The 20,419-nt window shown below is 37.4% G+C and overlaps 1 protein-coding gene across 2 annotated transcripts in view; it reads right to left on the bottom strand.

Annotated features, from left to right (window-relative positions):
* Window positions 1-20,419, bottom strand: part of FSTL5 (follistatin like 5) — a 930,240-nt gene that overhangs the window by 164,912 nt on the left and 744,909 nt on the right. For both annotated transcript variants that reach the window (XM_024977492.2, NM_001206863.1), the window contains one exon: window positions 435-596. In XM_024977492.2, the coding sequence (XP_024833260.1) occupies window positions 435-596 (162 nt within the window). The remainder of the gene's footprint in view (window positions 1-434; window positions 597-20,419) is intronic.

Raw genomic sequence — 20,419 nt, 5'->3', positions numbered from 1 at the left:
AAAGTGTGCTGTAAAATATTTCCTAAAGAATTTCTATATTATTGACATATTCTGTAAAACATATTTTAATGTATGATTTAAACATATAAATTGTCTCTTCAGAAATGTATTTAATGAAGGAATTCAATTATTCTGTTCAGCATATCTGCTATAATTCAGAGGATAAGTTTTAGAAGAAAAACAATATTTTACTTATAAAAATAATGACATAACTAATCATTATGACAAGACTATTATTTAAAACATTAAAAGTATTAAAGTATTGTTTCAAATATAATGTCTTAGGTACTAACATAACTTTTTTTCATATTCATTGCATACATTGTCACCAAGTATCACTTTCTCTTTTTTTCAAAGAATGTAAAATGTGTTATAAATTTTAGTATGAAATTTCTGCATTGTTATTTAAGAGAAAAAATGCAAGTAAAAAGCACCTTGAAGTGTGAGTTGCTTGGACAGTTTTGGTGTAATATCAATTCCATTCTTCAGCCAGCTAAGCTGAGGATTTGGTATGCCTTCTGCATGGCACCTGAGACTTGCAGTAACTCCAGGTTCTCGGGCTTGACTCTCTGGATACACCCGGATTACTGGAGGAACTAAAATTAGAAACAGAAAAGAAAATGATTAGTATCCATATATGCCACTCGATTTTCTGAAACAAAGAAAAATAGCAATTGTATATGTTAATGATGTTATGCATTTCTACAAGGTCTCAGTTTGCAAATCTAAGTAATTTAGTATCCACTAACATATGCCAGTGGTCCCTGGACAAAAGCTATTCTGAGACTGTACCAGGTGAAATACAAGGTAAGCCCAGGATATCTTGTTTCAATAACTAAAGAGGCCCTTAAGGAATGAGAAAAACATATCAAAAAATACAAAACCAGTTTAAAGGGGCTTTCATTTACCAAATACAAAATAATTTGAGCATTAAGATAATTACCAGTTATGAAGGAGTATAAAAATAAGACTTTAAGAATTCAGTTATATAAATAAATGAATAAATACTTAAATGGGAGAAAAGGAAAAGCTTTTCCTTGCTATAGCATTTAAAAAAATTACAATAACAATTCCACTTACGGTACATAAGACTCCAAATGGCAAAAAAATCTTGAGAAAGAAGAGTGGGGCTGGAGGAAATAAGCTTCCTGACTTCAGACTATACTACAAAGTTATAGTCATCAAGACAGTATGGTACTGGCACAAAAACTGAAATACAGATCAATGGAACAAGATAGAAAGCCCAGAGATAAACCCAAGCACCTATGAGAACTTTATATTTGACAAAGGAGGCAATATACAATGGAGAAAAGACAGCCTCCTCAGTAAGTGGTACTGGGAAAACTAGACAGTTATTAATACATGCAAAAAATGAAAATAGAATACTTTCTAACACCATACACAAAGATTAACTCAGAATGAAGACCTAAATGTAAGACCAGAAGCTATAAAACTCTTAGAGGAAAACATAGGCTGAACTCTCTTTGACATAAACCACTGGAAGATCCTTTATGATTCACCTCCTAGAATAATAGAAATATAACCAAAGTAAATAAATGGGACCTAATTAAAGTTAAAAGCCTTGCACAGCAAAGAAAACTATAAACAGGTTTAAAAGACAACTCTCGGAATGGGAGAAAATAAAAGTGAATGAAACAAATGACAAAGGATTAATCTTTAAAATATACAAGTAGTTCATGTACCTCAATACCAAAACAAACAAACAAACCAATCAAAAAGTAGGCAGATCTAAATAGATATTTCTCCAAAGAAAACATACAGATGCGCAACAAACACATGAAAAGATGCTCAATATTGCTTATAATTAGAGAAATGGAAATCATAACTACAATAAGGGATCAACTCACACTAGTCAGAATGGCCATTATCAAAGAATCTACAAACAATAAGTGCTGGAGAGAGTGTGGAGAAAAGGGAATTCTATTGTACTGTTAGTGGGAATGTAAATTGATACAGCCACTATGGACAACAGTATGAGGATTCCTTAAAACACTAGGAATAATACTACCATATGACTCAACAATCTCACTACTGGGCATATACTCTGCGGAAAACATAATTGGAAAAGACACAGGCACCCCAATGTTGAAAGCAGCACTATTTACAATAGCTAGGACATGGAAGCCACCTAGATGTCCATCAGCAGATGAATGGATAAAGAAGTTGTGGAACACATATGCAATGGAATATTACTCACCCATAAAAGGAAAATATTTGAGTCTGTTCTATTGAAGTGGATAAACCTAGAGCCTGTTATACAGAGCTAAGTAAGTTAGAAAAAGGAAAAACAAGTATCATATATTAATGCATACATATGTGATCTAGAAAGATAATACCAATGGCTTTCTTTACAGAGCAGCAGTGGAAATGGAGATATAGAGAACTGACTTGTGCACACAGTGGAGAAAAGAGAGGGTGGGACAAACTGAAAGAGTAGCACTGAAACACATAAAATACCGCATGTAAAACAGATGGCCAGTGGAAATTATCTCTGTTACGCAGTGAACTCAAACCTGGTGCTCTGTGACAACGTAGAAGGGTGGGATGTGGTGGAAGGTTGAAAGAGGGTTCCAGAAGGAGTGGACATATGTATACCTATGGCTGAATCATGTTGCTGTACAGCAGAAACCAACACAATATTGTAAGACAATTATCCTCCAATTAAAAATAAATTAATACAAAAGTTAAAGAAAAAAATTTAGGATAATTCTACTTATGGTACACACTAAAAATGCAATATTTAGAAACAAATTTCACCAATATATGTGATGGACATGGAGGCCTGGTGTGCTGCAGCCCATGGGGTCTCAAAGAGTCAGACACGACTGAGCGAGTGAACTGAACTGAACTGAAGTGAAAATCACAGCAGATGGTGACTGCAGCCATGAAATTAAAAGACACTTGCTACTTGGAAGAAAAGCTATGACCAACCTAGACAGCACATTAAAAAGCAGAGACATTACTTTTCCAACAAAGATCCGTCTAGTCAAGACTATGGTTTTTCCAGTAGTCATGTATGGATGTGAAAGTTAGACTATAAAGAAAGCTGACTGTTGAAGAATTGATACTTTTGAACTGTGGTGTTGGAGAAGACTCTTGAGAGTCCCTTGGACTGCAAGGAGATCCAACAAGCCCATCCTAAAGGAAATCAGTCCTGAATATTAATTTGAAGGACTGATACTGAAGCTGAAGCTCCAGTACTGATGGGAAGAACTGACTCACTGGAAAGGACTCTGATGCTGTGAAAGATGGAAGGCAGGAGGAGAAGGGGACGACAGAGAATGAGATGGCTGGATGGCTTTAACGACTCAATGGACTTAGTATGAGTAAGCTCTGGGAGTTGCTGATGAAAACAGGGAAGCCTGGCATACTGCAGTCCATGGGGTCACAAAGAATCAGACATGACTGAGTGACTGAACTGAACTGAACAGATAACATGCTGTTGAGGACGTGGAGAAAAGGGATCTCATGTACATTGTTGGTAGGAAAGCAAACTGGTGATGCCACTGGGAAACTAGTATGAAAATTTCTCAAGAAATTATAAATATATGTGTAAAGAAGTGAATAAATCCCCCCTTTCTGCTTAAATAAGCCTTAATTGATAAAGATTCCTTCTGAACTTTAACCTCGATATTCTCACCAGGAAAAATGAGATTTAATAATATCTCCCCTGTTATATGTATTAATTCCTCTGGTGCAGCTTTCACAGCAGTACCTTAAGAGTGAAAATTATAACATATTCATTGACTCTATAAATAATGCTGAACACTTTATAGTCATGTTGCTGGGAAGATGATTCACAGTGAGGTTAATGATATATCCAGGTCACACAGCTTATTGTAGCCTAGAGTTTGAGATAAAAGTCATGGAGCTCTAATTCCTGGACCAACCCTCTCCACATTTCATGTTGCCCTTAACCAACCTGGCTGAACATAGTCTGTAATAGCCACTGAATTTAGCCAATAAGAAAGAAAGAAAACAAGAAAATCTGATGAGTATTAAAAATAAGTATGTTCCAAATTTTGTGTTGTCAGAATTTCCTATGCCAAAACTTTTTATACATATTTGTATGTATATATATATAAATATATACTGTGCTAATTTGCTTCAGTTGTGTTCGACTCTTTGAAACCCTATGGATTGTAGCCCACCTTCCTTCTCTGTCCATGGGATTTTCCAGGCAAGACTACTGGAGGGGGTTACCATGCCCCTCTCTGGGGGATCTTCAATTCCCAACCCAGAGATCAAACCCACATCTCTTAAGTCTCCTTCATTGGCCAGTGGGTTCTTTACCACTAGCACTTCCTGGGAGGCATATACATATATCTATAATGATCTGGAAGTCCCACTTCAGGATATATAATCAAAGAAAAAGGAAACTTTATTATCTCAAAGAGATAGCTATATGTATGAACATCTTGCCCATGTTCATAGCAACATTATTCACAGTAGCTTAAGTATGGAAAGAATCTAAGTGTTCTTCAACAGATAATAGTAAAGAAAAAAAATATATATAGACATACATATATAATATCATAATGTAAATGACAAGCAAAAGGTGGAAATGATACAAGTATTAACTGATAAATAGAAAATAAAATTTGGTTTATCCATACAATAAAATATTATTTGATGATGAAAAGAAAGAAGTACTGATATATGCTACTATTTTAACATGCTAAGATATTACATTAAGTGAAAGAAGTGTCACTCATAAGTCCACATACTGTATGAGCCCATTTCTATGAAACATCCTGAATGGGTAAATCCATCAGGATTAAAAGCAGATTAGTGGTTTATAGGGGCTGAGGAGAGGGAGAAATGTAAAACAACTGCTTGGTGGATATCAGGATTATCTGAGGGATGATGAAAATGTCTGGGGAGTAGATGGTGTGATGGTTGCACAACATTTTAAATGTACTATAAACCACAGAACTGTTCACTTCAAAATGATTCAATGTTACATGAAATTTACTTTGATAAGAAAGGAAAGCCTTATAGAAGTGCTTATAAGTCAGGTGACAGAGAAAGTTCCCATGTCAATAGCAGCAAGGAAACAATATTCATATGAGGGAGCCATCCCGAAAGTAAATTCTTCTAGCAAGGTTTTAGATCACTGCAGCCCTGGCCAAAATGTTGACTGCACCTCAGAAATACTTCATACCAGGGCCAACTAGCTAAGCTTTTCTCAATATTTTTAAATGTCATTTCTCTACTTATTATCTTTTATCTCTTTATTATAGTTTAGAATTATTATTATGTTGAGAAGATGATACAGGTTTGCTGTTTAAAGCCACTAAGCATTAGGTAATTTAGTATGTGCTCATAGATAAATAGATAAAATTCCTCAAAGTTGAGAGCAATATAAACTTAATACCAAAATTAAGCAAGGACATTGCTAAAAAAAGAGTAACTACTGGTCAATTTCATTCATGAAAATAGACTTTAAAAGTTTTCAAATATATTAACAAACAAAATCTAGCAGAATATAAAATGATAATGAAAGTGTTAGCTGTTCAGTCATGTCCAACTCTTTGTAACTCATGGAAGGTAGCCCACCAGGCTCCTCTGTCCATAGGATTTCCCAAGCAGTACTGGAGTGGGTTCCCAAAATGATATTAGACCATAAAATATTTGTTTTGCTAAAGATATTCAAAAATCACTCAATATAATTTACAACATATATAGGTTAAAGGAGAAAAACCATATATCTCAACAGCTACAGAAAAGTCATTTACTTTTAGCACACAGAAATGAGCAAGTATTTTACTTTTTAAAACAAAGGATGTCTTAAAATATACAGCTAACCTTGATAGATGATATTATTAAGTAAAGTAAAATACAAAATAATCCATGGATGAATTGTAGAATAAGTACACTTTCACTTTCACTTTTCACTTTCATGCATTGGAGAAGGAAATGGCAACCCACTCCAGTGTTCTTGCCTGGAGAATCCCAGGGACGAGGGAGCCTGATGGGCTACCGTCTGTCGCGTCACACAGAGTCAGACACGACTGAAATGACTTAGCAGCAGCAGCAGCAGCAGTAAGTTTGCAAGACACAAGTTATTTATATTTGTAAATATGAGCAACAAACATTCAAAGTACCTGGAATAATACAGTGTCATAAAGCAACAGAGCTTCCCTTCTTTTATAATACTTGATATTCCCTGGAAGCTCAGCTGGTAAAGAATCTGCCTGCAAGGCAGGAGACCCCAGTTTGATTCCTGGGTCAGGAAAATCTGCTGGGGAAGGGAAAAGCTACCCATTCCAGTATTCTTTGCCTTCCCTGGTGGCTTAGATGGTAAATAAACCACCTACAATGCAGAAGACCTGGGTTTGATCCCTGGGTTGGGAAGTTCCCTGGAGAAGGAAATAGCTATCCACTCTAGAATTTCGGCCTGGAGAATTCCATGGACAGAGGAACCTGGCAGGCTACAGTCCATGTGGTTGCAAAGAGTCAGACATAACTGAGTGACTTTTACATTCATAAACCAACAAACATATATATATATATATATATATATATATATATATATATATATATATATATATATAAACTTACCTAATGAATGCCCATGCCCCTTGCAAGAAAATTTTAAAATGTTATTTGGAAAAATGTTAAGAAAAATGAGATAAGAACTAATTAATGGAGAAATAAAACCTATTTTCTATCCTCTTGTTCTTGCCTGGAGAATCCCAGGGACAGTGGAGCCTGATGGGCTGCCGTCTATGGGGTCGCACAGAGTCGGACACGACTGAAGCGACTTAGCAGCAGCAGCAGCAGCAGCAGCAGCAAGTCAGAGAATGGGGAAAGATAGAATTACCTGAATGCAACACAAACTTCTAGTTATATGATAAATAAATGCTAGGGATGTAATGGATGACATGACGAGTTTAATGAACACTGCCTCATCTTACATATGAATATTGTTAAGAGAGTAAACAATGAGAGTTCTCATCACAAGGGAAAACAATTTTGTCTATTTTGCATTTATGTGAGTACTGCTGCTGCTGCTGCTAAGTTGCTTCAGTCATGTCCAACTCTGTGTGACCCCATAGACGGCCTCCCACCAGGCTCCCCCGTCCCTGGGATTCTCCAGGCAAGAACACTGGAGTGGATTGCCATTTCCTTCTCCAATGCGTGAAAGTGAAAAGTGAAAGTGAAGTCGCTCAGTCTTTTCCAACTCTTAGCGAACCCCTGGACTGCAGCCTACCAGGATCCTCCATCCACGGGATTTTCCAGGCAAGAGTACTGGAGTGGTGTGCCATCGCCTTCTCCATTATATACATACAGATATATAATTATTTGGCAGTGGGGTTTTGCCTTATTTAATTATGGTATCCTCATACATAGCTGAGTGATGAAAGAACCATAGAGTATGGAAAAGTGGTCCACAGGGTGTGCAGTATAGTTTTATCATACTTGTCCCTTTTTCGCACTCAGGCTGGCATTTTCTGTTTAGAATGACCATGAGAGTACATGTACCCTGCATTTACCTTAGTAAGAACATGGTTTGGCAAAAAAGGAAAGAGTCTAGCTCTCAAAGACTCTTTTGCAGGATCTATCTTAGCAAAGGGACCATGGACAGAAAATGATTGGAGGAGCCATTGTACAATCTGACTGACTAATGAACAGATGTAAACCTTTCAAATCTACTTGAATTATAAAAGCAATGCAAACCAGAAGCCTAGTTGAAGTCATCAGATCAGAACTATAAACATGCCTATCTCCCTATCATCCCTTAGTTTCCATTCTTGGTTATAGATACTCTAGACATCATAAACCATACTCATGTCAAGTGTAATGCAGAGACAGAAAAAGGGGGCTAAAGAATGCTCCTCAAAGACCCAATAATCATCTAGGATTTGACTTTGTGTAGTGGCTTTCATAGTCTCAGATGTGAAAAAATAACAATGGAATAATAGTGGAAAAATAGCCTCTTGATGAAGGTGAAAGAGGAGAGTGAAAAAGCTGACTTAAAACTCAACATTCAGAAAACTAAGATCACAGCATCTGATCCCATCACTTCATGGCAAATAGACGGGGAAAAAGTGGAAAAAGTAACAGATTTCATTTTCCTGGGCTCCAAAATCACTGTGGACAGTGACTGCAACCATGATACTAAAAGACACTTGCTCCTTGGAAGAAAAACTTGTGACAAACATAGACAATGTATTCCAAAGTAGAGACATCACGTCGTGAACAAAGGTCCACTAAGTCAAAGCTATGGTTTTTCCAGTAGTCATGTATGAATGTGATTAGTTGGACCATCCATAAAAAAGGCTGAGTGCTGAAGAATGGATGCCTTAGAACTGTAGTGCTGGAGAAGACTCCTGAGAGTCCGTTGGACTGCAAGGAGATCAAACCAGTCAACCCTAAAGGAAATCAACCCTGAATATTCACTAGAAGGATGGATGCTGAAGCTGAAGCTTCAATACTTTTGGCCACCTGATGTGAAGAGCTGACTCACTGGAAAAGACCCTGATGCTGGGAAAGATTGATGGCAGAAGGAGAAGGGGATGACAGAGGATGAGATGATTGGATGGCATCACTGACTTAATAGACATGAGTTTGAGCAAACTCAGGGAGATAGTGAAAGACAGGGAAGTCTGGCATGCTGCAATCCATGGGTTCGCAAAGAGTCAGACACAACTTAGTGACTGAACAAGAACAAAGCTGTGAGCACCAGAATTCTGCTACATATTTCACAATGCTGCTGCTGCTGCTGCTAAGTCGCTTCAGTCGTGTCTGACTCTGTGCGACCCCATAGACGGCAGCCCACCAGGCTCCCCGTCCCTGGGATTCTCCAGGCAAGAATACTGGAGTGGGTTGCCATTTCTTTCTCCAATGCATGAAGGTGAAAAGTGAAAGTGAAGTCGCTCAGTCCTCTCCGACTCTGAGCGACCCCGTGGACTACAGCTTACCGGGCTCCTCCATCCATGGGATTTTCCAGGCAAGAGTACTGGAGTGGGATGCCATTGCCTTCTCCAACATTTCACAATACACCCACACAAAAACGCATGGAAAACAATGATAGGAAGTAAAACAATTTTGATTTTTGTTCCCTTGATGATTACTTACATAGCTTATTTTAAAATAGCAAATACATTGGTAACCAACAACAGGGAAAGGGAGGAAAGGGGTAAATTATGAATTTGGGATTAGCATATATACATTACTATATATAAAATATATAACAAACAAGGACCATCTGTATAGCACAGGGATCTATATTCAATGTCTTACAATAACCTATAGTGGAAAGGAATCTGAAAAAGAGTATGTATACCCACACAAACCCATATAATATATAAATAAATATATACAACCATATATATTTTTCTTTTATATATATATATATATATACTCTAATCATTTTACTGTACACCTGAAACACTCTAAATAAACTATCCTTTAATAAAATAAAAATAAGAATTAAATAGCAAATGCAATTTCAAAAACAATTCTCATAATACTTCTATGCCTACTTTGCTGGTGACATACAACATATGTTTAGGCTCTTGAAATATGTAGCACTGAGTAGTTTTTGTAGCATTTTATTTTACTGGAGCTTAAAACAAATAATTTTTTAACGAGATATTTTAATATGCTGCTAGCAAACCTATATCATCATAAAATGTGGAGTAAAAAGACACTTTCAAAACTGACATAATCTCTAATCACTTAACAACAGGGGAGTTAGGAAATAACTATGTTTTTAAAAAAGATGTATATAGAAAGTCAAAATGGATAACTACTTTCAACTAGTATTTAATAAGAGAAAGTATATCTTGTCACAATATAGTCAAGGCAAGGCTTAATATTTTTTGCAACATTCTTTGGAATAGTAAAAACTTGAAACAATCTAAACATATTTGAAAATTAGTTTGAAAGGGAGAAACCAATCAACTGAATGATAACAAGGTACAACATCATTCGTGTTAGAATATACAGATATTATATGTGTCACCTATATGCCTCTGATGCTTCCCAAAGGAGAATTTTTCAAATAATATGTTTAGTTTTCCTTTGCATTCTTAACTATTTCTACGTTATTGATACACATGTATGTGAACTGAAAGAGAATCAGTCAACAATAATTCTTTGTCATATTGATGATTTACATTCAAATAGATATTATATTTTGGAAAAATAATAATAGTACTCATATAACATGTTTCTCATTTAGTGTACTGGTATCCAAGTGCTTATTTAACTTATATGCAGAGTACATCATGAGAAACTCTGGCCTGGAAGAAACACAAGCCGGAATCAAGATTGCCGGGAGAAATATCAATAACCTCAGATATGCAGATGACATCACCCTTATGGCAGAAAGTGAAGAGGAACTAAAGAGCCTCTTGATGAAAGTGAAAGTGGAGAGTGAAAAAGTTGGCTTAAAGCTCAACATTCAGAAAATGAAGATCATGTCATCTGGTCCCATCACTTCATGGGAAATAGATGGGGAAACAGTGGAAACAGTGTCAGACTTTATTTTCTTGGGCTCCAAAATCACTGCAGATGGTGACTGCAGCCATGAAATTAAAAGACGCTTACTCCTTGGAAGGAAAGTTATGACCAACCTAGATAGCATATTCAAAAGCAGAGACATTACTTTGCCAACAAAGGTCCTTCTAGTCAAGGCTATGGTTTTTCCTGTGGACATGTATGGATGTGAGAATTGGACTGTGAAGAAGGCTGAGCGCCGAAGAATTGATGCTTTTGAACTGTGGTGTTGGAGAAGACTCTTGAGAGTCCCTTGGACTGCAAGGACATCCAACCAGTCCATTCTGAAGGAGATCAGCCCTGGGATTTCTTTGTAAGGAATGATGCTGAAGCTGAAACTCCAGTACTTTGGCCACTTCATGCAAAGAGTTGACTCATTGGAAAAGCCTCTGATGCTGGGAGGGATTGGGGGCAGGAGGAGAAGGGGACGACAGAGGATGAGATGGCTGGATGGCATCACCGACTCGATGGACGTGAATCTGGGTGAACTCCAGGAGTTGGTGATGGACAGGGAGGCCTGGCGTGCTGTGATTCATGGGATAGCAAAGAGTCGGACACGACTGAGCGACTGAACTGAACTGATCCAAGTGGTTTTCCTTTTGTCTGCCCTCTGATGGATGAGGATAAGAGGCTTATGGAAGCATCCTGAAGAGAGAGACTGACTGAGAAGGAAACTGGGTCTTGCTTTGATGGGCGGGGCCATGCTCAGTAAATCTTTAATCCAATTTTCTGTTTATGGGACAGGCTGTGGTTGCTCCCTGTTGTTTGACCTGAAGCCAAACTATGGTGGAAGTTATGAACATACCTCTTTCAAAAGGTCCTATGCATGCACTGCCCCATTCAGTGCCCCCAACCCTGCAGCAGGCCACCACAGACCCACTCCTCCACCAGAGACTCCTGGACACTCACAGGCAAGTCTGGGTCAGTCTCTTGTGGGGTCACTTCTCCTTTCTCCTGGGCCCTGGTTCACACAAGGTTTTGTTTGTGCCCTCCAAGAGTCTGTGTCCCCAGTCCTCTGTAAGTTCTGGACGTTCTATGGTGGGGTTAATGGTGACCACCTCCAAGAGGGTTTATGCCACATTCAGATCTGGTGTACCCAGAACCTCTGCCCCTGTGGCAGGCCACTGGTGACCCGTACCTCCACAGGAGACACTCAAACACTCAAAGGCAGTTCTGGATCAGACTCTGGAGGGTCTCCTGGTGTGCACAAGGTTTGTTTGAGCCCTCCAAGTATCTCTGGCAGATATGGAGTTTGATTCTAAATGTGATTTTGCCCCTCCTACCATCTTGCTTGGGCTTCTCCTTTGCCCTTGGACATGGGGTATCTTTTTCTGGTGGGATCCAAAATTCTCCTGTCAATGATTTTTCAGCAATGTGTTGTAATTTTGGAGTTTTTGCAGGAGAAGATGAGCACACACTTCTTCTACTCCGCTATCTTGTATTGATCAAAATTGCTCATTCACCTAAGTTTACTTAAATAGTAATTGGTGGAATCAGCAAATGCACTCAGACAGTGTGACTATAGAATTTAGTCTTATCTCTTGTGCTATACTGTCAAAATGTAAATACTGATGTTTTCATACTGAGTGAAATAAGTCAAACAGAGAAGGAGATATATGATATTCCCTATATGCAGAATTAACACTGTGACTTTGACACAGGTCCTTTACTTCTCTGAATATTAATTTCTTCACCTCCCTTTCCTCCATTAATCCTTGGAAGCTGGTCCTGCCACCATTACTAATGATGTTCCTCAGGCTAAAGCAGCCACTGCAGTCCTCCTTCTCCTGTGGAAAATTCTTAAAGAGATGAGAATGCCAGGCCACCTGACCTGCCTCTTCAGAAATCTGTATGCAGGTCAAGAAGCACAGTTACAGCTAGACATGGAAAAACAGACTGGTTCCAAATTGGGAAAGGAGTATATCAAGGTTGTATATTGACACCCTGATTATTTAACTTATATGCAGAGTACACCATAAAAAATGCCAGGCTAGGTGAAGCACAAACTGGAATCAGGATTGCCAGGAGACATATCAATAACCTCAGATATGCAGATGACACCACCCTTTTGGCAGAAATGAAGAAGAATTAAAGAGCTTGGGCTTCTCTGGTGGCTCAGAGGTTAAAGTATCTGCCTCCAATGTGGGAAACCCGGGTTAGATCCCTGGGTTGGGAAGATCCCCTGGAGAAGGAAATGGCAACCCACTCCAGTATCCTTGCCTGAAGAATCCCATGGACAGAGGAGCCTGGTAGGCTAAAGTCCATGGGGTCGCAAAGAGTCAGACATGACTGAGTGACTTCACTTTCTCTTTCTTGATGAAAGTGAAAGAGTTTGCCTAAAACTCAACATTCAGAAAATTAAGATCATGGCATCCAGTCCCATCACTTCATGGCAAATAGATGGGGAAACAATTTAAACACTTAGAGACTTTATTTTGGGGCTCTCCAAAATCACTGCAAATGGTGACTGCTGCAGCCATGAAATTAAAAGATGCTTGTTCCTTGGAGGAAAAGCTATGACCAATCTAGACAGCATGTTAAAAAGCAGATATATTATTTTGCCAACAAAGGTCCATCTAGTCAAAGCTATGGTTTTTTCATTAGTCATGTATGGATGTGAGAGTTGGACTATAAAGGAAGCTGAGCACTGAAGAATTGATGCTTTTGAACTGTGGGTTGGGGAAGAGTCTTGAGAGTCCCTTGGAAAGCAAGGAGATCCAACCAGTCAATCCTAAAGGAAACGAGTTTTGAATACTCGTTTGAAGGCCTGATGCTGAAGCTGAAACTCCAATACTTGGCCACCTGATGCAAAGAACTGACTCACTGGAAAAGACCCTGATGGGAAAGATTGAAGGTGGGAAGAGAAGGGGATGACAGAGAATGAAATAATTGGAAGGCATCACTGACCTGATGGACATGAGTTTGAGCAAGCTCCGGGAGTTGGTGATGGACAGGGAGGCCTGGCGTGCTGCAGTCCATGGGGTCACAGAATGGGACACAACAAGTGACTGAAATGAACTGAACTGAACTGATCAAGTGATGGTCTGAAAAATGTCTCACATAAACTTGAAGGGTTAGTGATTGGCATAACAACTATTTAACCTCGGTGACAAGCTACACAGTAATAGTAGGTTATTTTTCTCAGGATACACATTATGAAATATAAATGAGGATTGATTTCAGCCTGAATTAAAAAGTCAATAATCCTCCAGAGAGCATTTCAAGCCATTTGTTACAGTCAGTTTTACATAGGAAGTGCACTCTATGAACTTGTTTTTCCTTTCTCTGGACAGTGCATCTAAAAAGAAACCTAGGGGACCAGTGGGTTCCTACATTGGCCTTAAATCAACTGCCTCATAATCTAAACAAAGGGTAATTTTAAAGCTGTCTATTCACTGAAAAGTTCCTAACAATATCGGATGTCTTACAAAAATATCTCAGCATTTTAAATGGTTGAATTTAGTACTATCATAATATCAATAATTGTGCTGTCAAATAATATCAATATAGAATTATCAAATAATATTAACATTAAATATCAATATTTATTAATATGTGCATACAAACACATTAAGTTTATGTATTATGTATTATTCAGCTTTATCCTATAAATATAGCTAAGTTTCTGTCATTTAAAATGGAAGGTATGTAAGAAGACCTAAATATTTGAATTTTGTTTATGAAAAAATTTTAAGTATAAAATCTGATTTTATTATCTTAAGATTGTAATTGAGAAATATTTATTAACAACTTCTGGTGTAGCATGTAGTTCTAGGTGTCATTCTCACATGTTCAGTTTTACATATAAACATGTTGAGTGACTGCTGAGACCACAATTGGAAATTAGCCTAAGAGACTATGGGAAATAATTGGCCTAAATTATCTTATCTGGTACTGATCACAAAATAAATGTGAAGTATCTACTGGATACTGGCCCCAGAGAAGTATCTACTGGAATGTGAGTACTGGTAATCTAAATAGAAATTATGATTTAGACATCATATAGTCATACATAAGGTATACTTGAGATCCCTAAAAAATTGTGTTTTTAAATGCCAAAGTCAAATAAATCATCAGTTCATTTATAGTATTTTTAGAGAGGTATTACTAACTCACTTCAAATAGATGTAATCTCTCAAGGAAAGTGAACTATTTCTTTAATCACCCAGTTAAAACAAATAGTATCACTTTGTGACTAAACTAAACTAATATTTATCTAACAATTATAAGGGCATAAATGGTAAAAAAAAAAAAATTGGATGCTTTATATATATGGAGGACTAGTAACTCTAAGAAAACATAGATAAGGCTATTTTTAGCTAGTTATAGAAATTAGAAATGGAAATGGACCTCTGATACTAGAAAAGTATTAAATTAAAAGTAAAAAAAAATGAGTTGAAGATAATAAACTATTATTAGTATAGTTACAATTCTGGAAACTTCTAGAATCAGTTATAAAAGGATATATCAAGATCTTCACAACCCAGATAATCACGATGGTGTGATCACTGACCTAGAGCCAGATATCCTGGAATGTGAAGTCAAGTGGGCCTTAGAAAGCATCACTAGGAACAAAGCTAGTGGAGGTGATGGAATTCCAGTTGAACTATTTCAAATTCTGAAAGATGATGCTGTGAAAGTGCTGTACTCAATATGCCAGCAAATTTGGAAAACTCAGCAGTGGCCACAGGACTGGAAAAGGTCAGTTTTCATTCCAATCCCAAAGAAAGGCAATGCCAAAGAATGCTCAAACTACCGCACAATTGCACTCATCTCACATGCTAGTAAAGTAATGCTCAAAATTCTCCAAGCCAGGCTTCAGCAATACGTGAACCGTGAACTTCCAGATGTTCAAGCTGGTTTTAGAAAAGGCAGAGGAACCAGAGACCAAATTGCCAACATCCTCTGGATCATTGAAAAAGCAAGAGATTTCCAAAAAATCTATTTCTGCTTTATTGACTATGCCAAAGCCTTTGACTGTGTGGATCACAATAAACTGTGGAAAATTCTGAAAGAGATGGGAATAACAGACCACCTGACCTGCCTCTTGACAAATTTGTATGCAGGTCAGGAAGCAACAGTTAGAACTGGACATGGAACAACAGACTGGTACCAAATAGGAAAAGGAGCACATCAAGGCTGTATATTGTCACCCTGCTTATTATGCAGAGTACATCATGAGAAATGCTGGGCTGGAAGAAGCACAAGCTGGAATCAAGATTGCCGGGAGAAATATCAATAACCTCAGATATGCAGATGACACCACCTTATGGCAGAAAGTGAAGAGGAACTCAAAAGCCTCTAGATGAAGGTGAAAGAAGAGAGTGAAAAAGTTGGCTTAAAACTCAACATTCAGAAAACAAAGATCATGGCATCTGGTCCCATCACTTCATGGGAAATAGATGGAGAAACAGTGGAAACAGTGTCAGACTTTATTTTTGGGGCTCCAAAATCACTGCAGATGGTGATTGCAGCCATGAAATTAAAAGACGCTTACTCCTTGTAAGAAAAGTTATGACCAACCTAGATAGCACATTGAAAAGCAGAGACATTACTTTTCCAACAAAGGTCTGTCTAGTCAAGGCTATGGTTTTTCCAGTGGTCATGTATGGATGTGAGAGTTGGACTGTGAAGAAAGCTGAGCACTGAAGAACTGATGCTTTTGAACTGTGGTGTTGGAGAAGACTCTTGAGAGTCCCTTGGACTGCAAGGAGATCCAACTAATCCATTCTGAAGGAGATCAGCCCCGGAATCTCTTTGGAAGGAATGATGCTAAAGCTGAAACTCCAGTACTTTGGCCACCTCATGCGAAGAGTTGACTCATTGGAAAAGACTCTGATGCTGGCTGGGATTGGCAGCAGGAGGAGAAGGGGACGACAGAGGATGAGATGGCTGGATGGCATCACCGACTAGATGGACGTGAGTCTGGGTGAACTCTGGGAGTTGGTAATGGACAGGGAGGCCTGGCGTGCTGCGATTCATGGGGTCGCAAAGAGTCGGACATGACTGAGCTTCTGAACTGAACTGAACTGATGCTCAAAACCATGAAGTATTTAGTGATAATAATAACAGGCTTAAAACTGGGTAATAAAGGCCTATGAATATATTTCTCAAAAACCATAGTAACTTTATTGGATGAGAATAAATCAGCATTTTACTCAATATTTGGAAATATCTAATAGAATCCTTTTAATTAACAATCTTTCTAACCTAATAATGAATGTGTGCTCAGTCGCTTAGTCATGCCAAATTTTTGCAACACCATGGACTTGAGGCCTGCCAGGCTCCTCTGTCCATGGAATTCTCCAGGCAAGAATACTGGTGTGGATTGCCATTTCCTGCTCCAGGGATTCTTTCCCACCCAGGGGTCAAACACGGATCTTTTGCATTGGCAGGTGGATTCTTTACCACTGAGCCACCAAGGAAGCCGTAATCTAATAATAGAAATGACCTAATGGAAAATTTATATACCTTGGTAACACTGAGCTCTACCTTTATGTCATCCTTAACTTTTCATTCTGTGATCTTCCTTTAGCAGCTGCTGCACTATTGTCAAAAATTATGGCACATTGTAGGTATTTTGGAAGTCAGATTTTATAGTTAGGGGACAGAAATCACTGACCCAATACCCTGACTGCATTCTAACTGAAAACAAAAGTGAATTTAAGGTGAATTGTCAGGTCACAGGGATGTAAACAAATAATCGCTGGATATCTTTTTTCCTTTTCTTGATGCCATTATCCTCTATTCTTTGGAAGGATTCTATCACTGCTCTTCCACAAATTATTCATACAGCTGCACTGCTAGAAAGGCTTGTAAGAAAGCTTAAGGGTAAGAATATAAATGTCTCTGAAGTAGTACAGATTCACAGTGGCATCTGGATTGCTCTGTTTGTATTATGACTTCCTTTGTCATTAAAGCAACTTTCCTATGAAAAATTACAGACCAGGTTTAATAAATATTTTAAATGCTACTGAGCTAGTCCAATGCCTTTTGTCTCTGACATTATTAAAGCCATCAATTTCTCTTTAACTTTGTCCCAAAGCAATCTTTTTATATTCATGACTTTCACACTGCCTCTTGTCAATATTACAAAACTCTCTGATCACATTACTACAGCCTTCATAAAAGTGTAGAGTATGCAACAAAAGTTGGAAGCAAAATATAAATTAACAGTAACACACTTGTGTTCATAAGTTTTTCTATTTTTTTTAATTGTTAGATCTTCCCATTTTCCCATAGTATTGTAATAGATCACAACTATTTAAGCCATTTTGAAAGGGACAGCAGTTTGTCCTAGCTTAATTAACTTAGATCTAATCTATCAATCCTTAAAATTAATAGTGGCCCTTTTAATCCCCAATTTCAAAGTCTCAAAAGCGACCATTTTCAGAAATGGTCTCTGAAGCACAAAAGAAAATTAAAGTATTCAAGATAATATGTAAGATGATATTTTTCTAAATCTATGAAAAAATAGGAATTAATGAAAGAATGAATTTAATAGTTACACATGATAGATGCTGTTTTTTTCTTTCTTAAATGTTATTTACTTTTATATAATACATATGCAGTTTAAAGTTTGTCAAGAGATCTCAAAGTAAATACTTGACTGTACAATGACTATATTATTATAACGCATCCAACCTAAAATTTGAATGTGTTTCTAGCACCTACTCTGTTCTAAGGAGCAATATATTCAATTTCTCTAAGTCTCATCTTCCCCATTTTTAAAATTTGAAATCCTTTCTAGGATTAAATGTATTAAAGGAAACAATGTATGGTGAGTTCACAACCCCTTGCTAGACTCAGGTCATCAGGAAAATGTTGTGTCTTAAACCACAATTTTCCTTTCCAGAAAAATTTGTGTGGTTTTTTTTTTTATATCTTTATAAATAGAATCACTGAGGCTTTTTAGGAGAAATGACAAAGACCTAAAATTTCACTGTGGCTCAGATGTTCAGTGGTGTCTGACTTTTTATGACTCCATGGACTATAGCCCCCCAGGCCACTCTGTCCATGGGATTCTAGGGTGCCATTTCCTCTTCCTCCAGGAGATCTTCCTGACCCAGAGATCCAACCCATGTCTCTTATGACTCCTGCGTTGGCAGGTGAAGTCTTTACCACTAGCACTGCCTGGGAAGACTATAATTTCACTAGTCAATACCAACACAAATTGATTGTACTGCTTGGAGATCTAATTTAAAAGTAGCCTAAATCCATGTATGGGTTCAATAGGAGTGAAAATTATATTTGATCTATATCTGCCAAAACTAGAGAAAGGAAAATGAAAGCAAGACACACATTTTGCCAACTTGCTTAATGTTCAAGATGAAAAACAAACTTCTACATAATACAATATACTGAAACATTTTTTTCAAACGTGTCTCTAAAAAAATAAAAAAGTCCAAGCAGACCAAGTTACATTTTCTAAGCATTTCCCCAATTACATTTATATCCCATTAGTCACAGAACCATTAAGTACATGCATTCCTGGCAAAAGAGCACTTTGTATGTGTGTTTGTGTATGGCTGGGAAGCAAAAAAAGAAAAAAATTGCATTCGAGACCTTAAAAAGATAAGGAAAATGCATGTCATTCAATATAATTAAAATGCATGGCAAAAATATATATAAATGATTTTGGAAGGTTTTGTTCATAACTTTTCTTATAGCTATTATTCCAGCTAGCCTTATATTCTTCCATCATTTGTGTAAGAAATTTAAAAATTTGAAGAATATGGTAAAACTATAAAAAATAAAACATCTTACACCAAACAGGATTACTTAAGAGGCAGATTTTAGATCACAACCTGGAACTAACTAGCTTTGTGACTTTGAGAGAGGTAGCCCAGCCCTTTTGGTGCCTATTTCTTCATTTCAAAAGTGAACATTATAACTAGTGTGTGATGTTTTAAAATACAAAACGCCTTTGAAGATGGAGAAATGGATTCATGATAACATTGTTAGTGCAAGAGTTGATGAAAACCTTTTCAACAGAAGTGATAAAATTTGAAAATGTTAAGTAACTTTGCTCAGGGATTGTATTATAAACTAATTTATGTATATAAATATTTGCATAATATATAAAATATATTTGTTTTTTATATGAAACTGGAGTTCCCTATATGAACTTATATGCAGAGTACATCATGAGAAATGCTGGGCTGGATGAGGCACAAGCTGGTATCAAGATTGCCAGGAAAAATATCAGTAACCTCAGATATGCAGATGACACCACCCTTATGGCAGAAAGTGAAGAACTAAAGAGCCTCTTGATAAAAGTGAGACAGGAGAGTAAAAATGTTGGCTTAAAGCTCAACATTGAGAAAACTAAGATCATGGCACCTGGTCTCATCACTTCATGGCAAATAGATGGGGAAACAATGGAAACACTGAGAGACTTTATTTTGGGGGCTCCAAAATCACTGCAGATGGTGACTGCACCCATGAAATTAAAGGACGCTTACTCATTGGAAGAAAAGTTATGGCCAACCTAGACAGCATATTAAAAAGCAGAGACATTGCCAACAATGGTCCGTCTAGCCAAGGCTATGGTTTTTGCAGTAGTTATGTATGGATATGAGAGTTGGACTATAAAAAAAGCTGAGTGCCGAAGAATTGATGCTTTTTTTTTTTTTCAAATTTACTTTTTTTTAATTTTCAAAGAGTAAGTGGGATAATGCTAACACACACACAGACGAATTTCATTGGAATTACAAAGTACAATGATTTGGCTAGATACATGGAAATTTAATATATTTTGTTAATGACCAATAAACGTAAGACAAACCGATGATCCCACCCTATTGTCATTGCTGTTCAATCACTCAGTCATTGTGAATACATGGACTGCAGCACACCAGGCTTCCCTGTCCCTCATCATCTCCCAGAG

This window comes from Bos taurus, chromosome 17, assembly GCF_002263795.3.
Source record: "Bos taurus isolate L1 Dominette 01449 registration number 42190680 breed Hereford chromosome 17, ARS-UCD2.0, whole genome shotgun sequence".
NCBI lineage: Eukaryota > Metazoa > Chordata > Mammalia > Artiodactyla > Bovidae > Bos > Bos taurus.
This window is presented reverse-complemented; position numbering and strand designations above follow the sequence as displayed.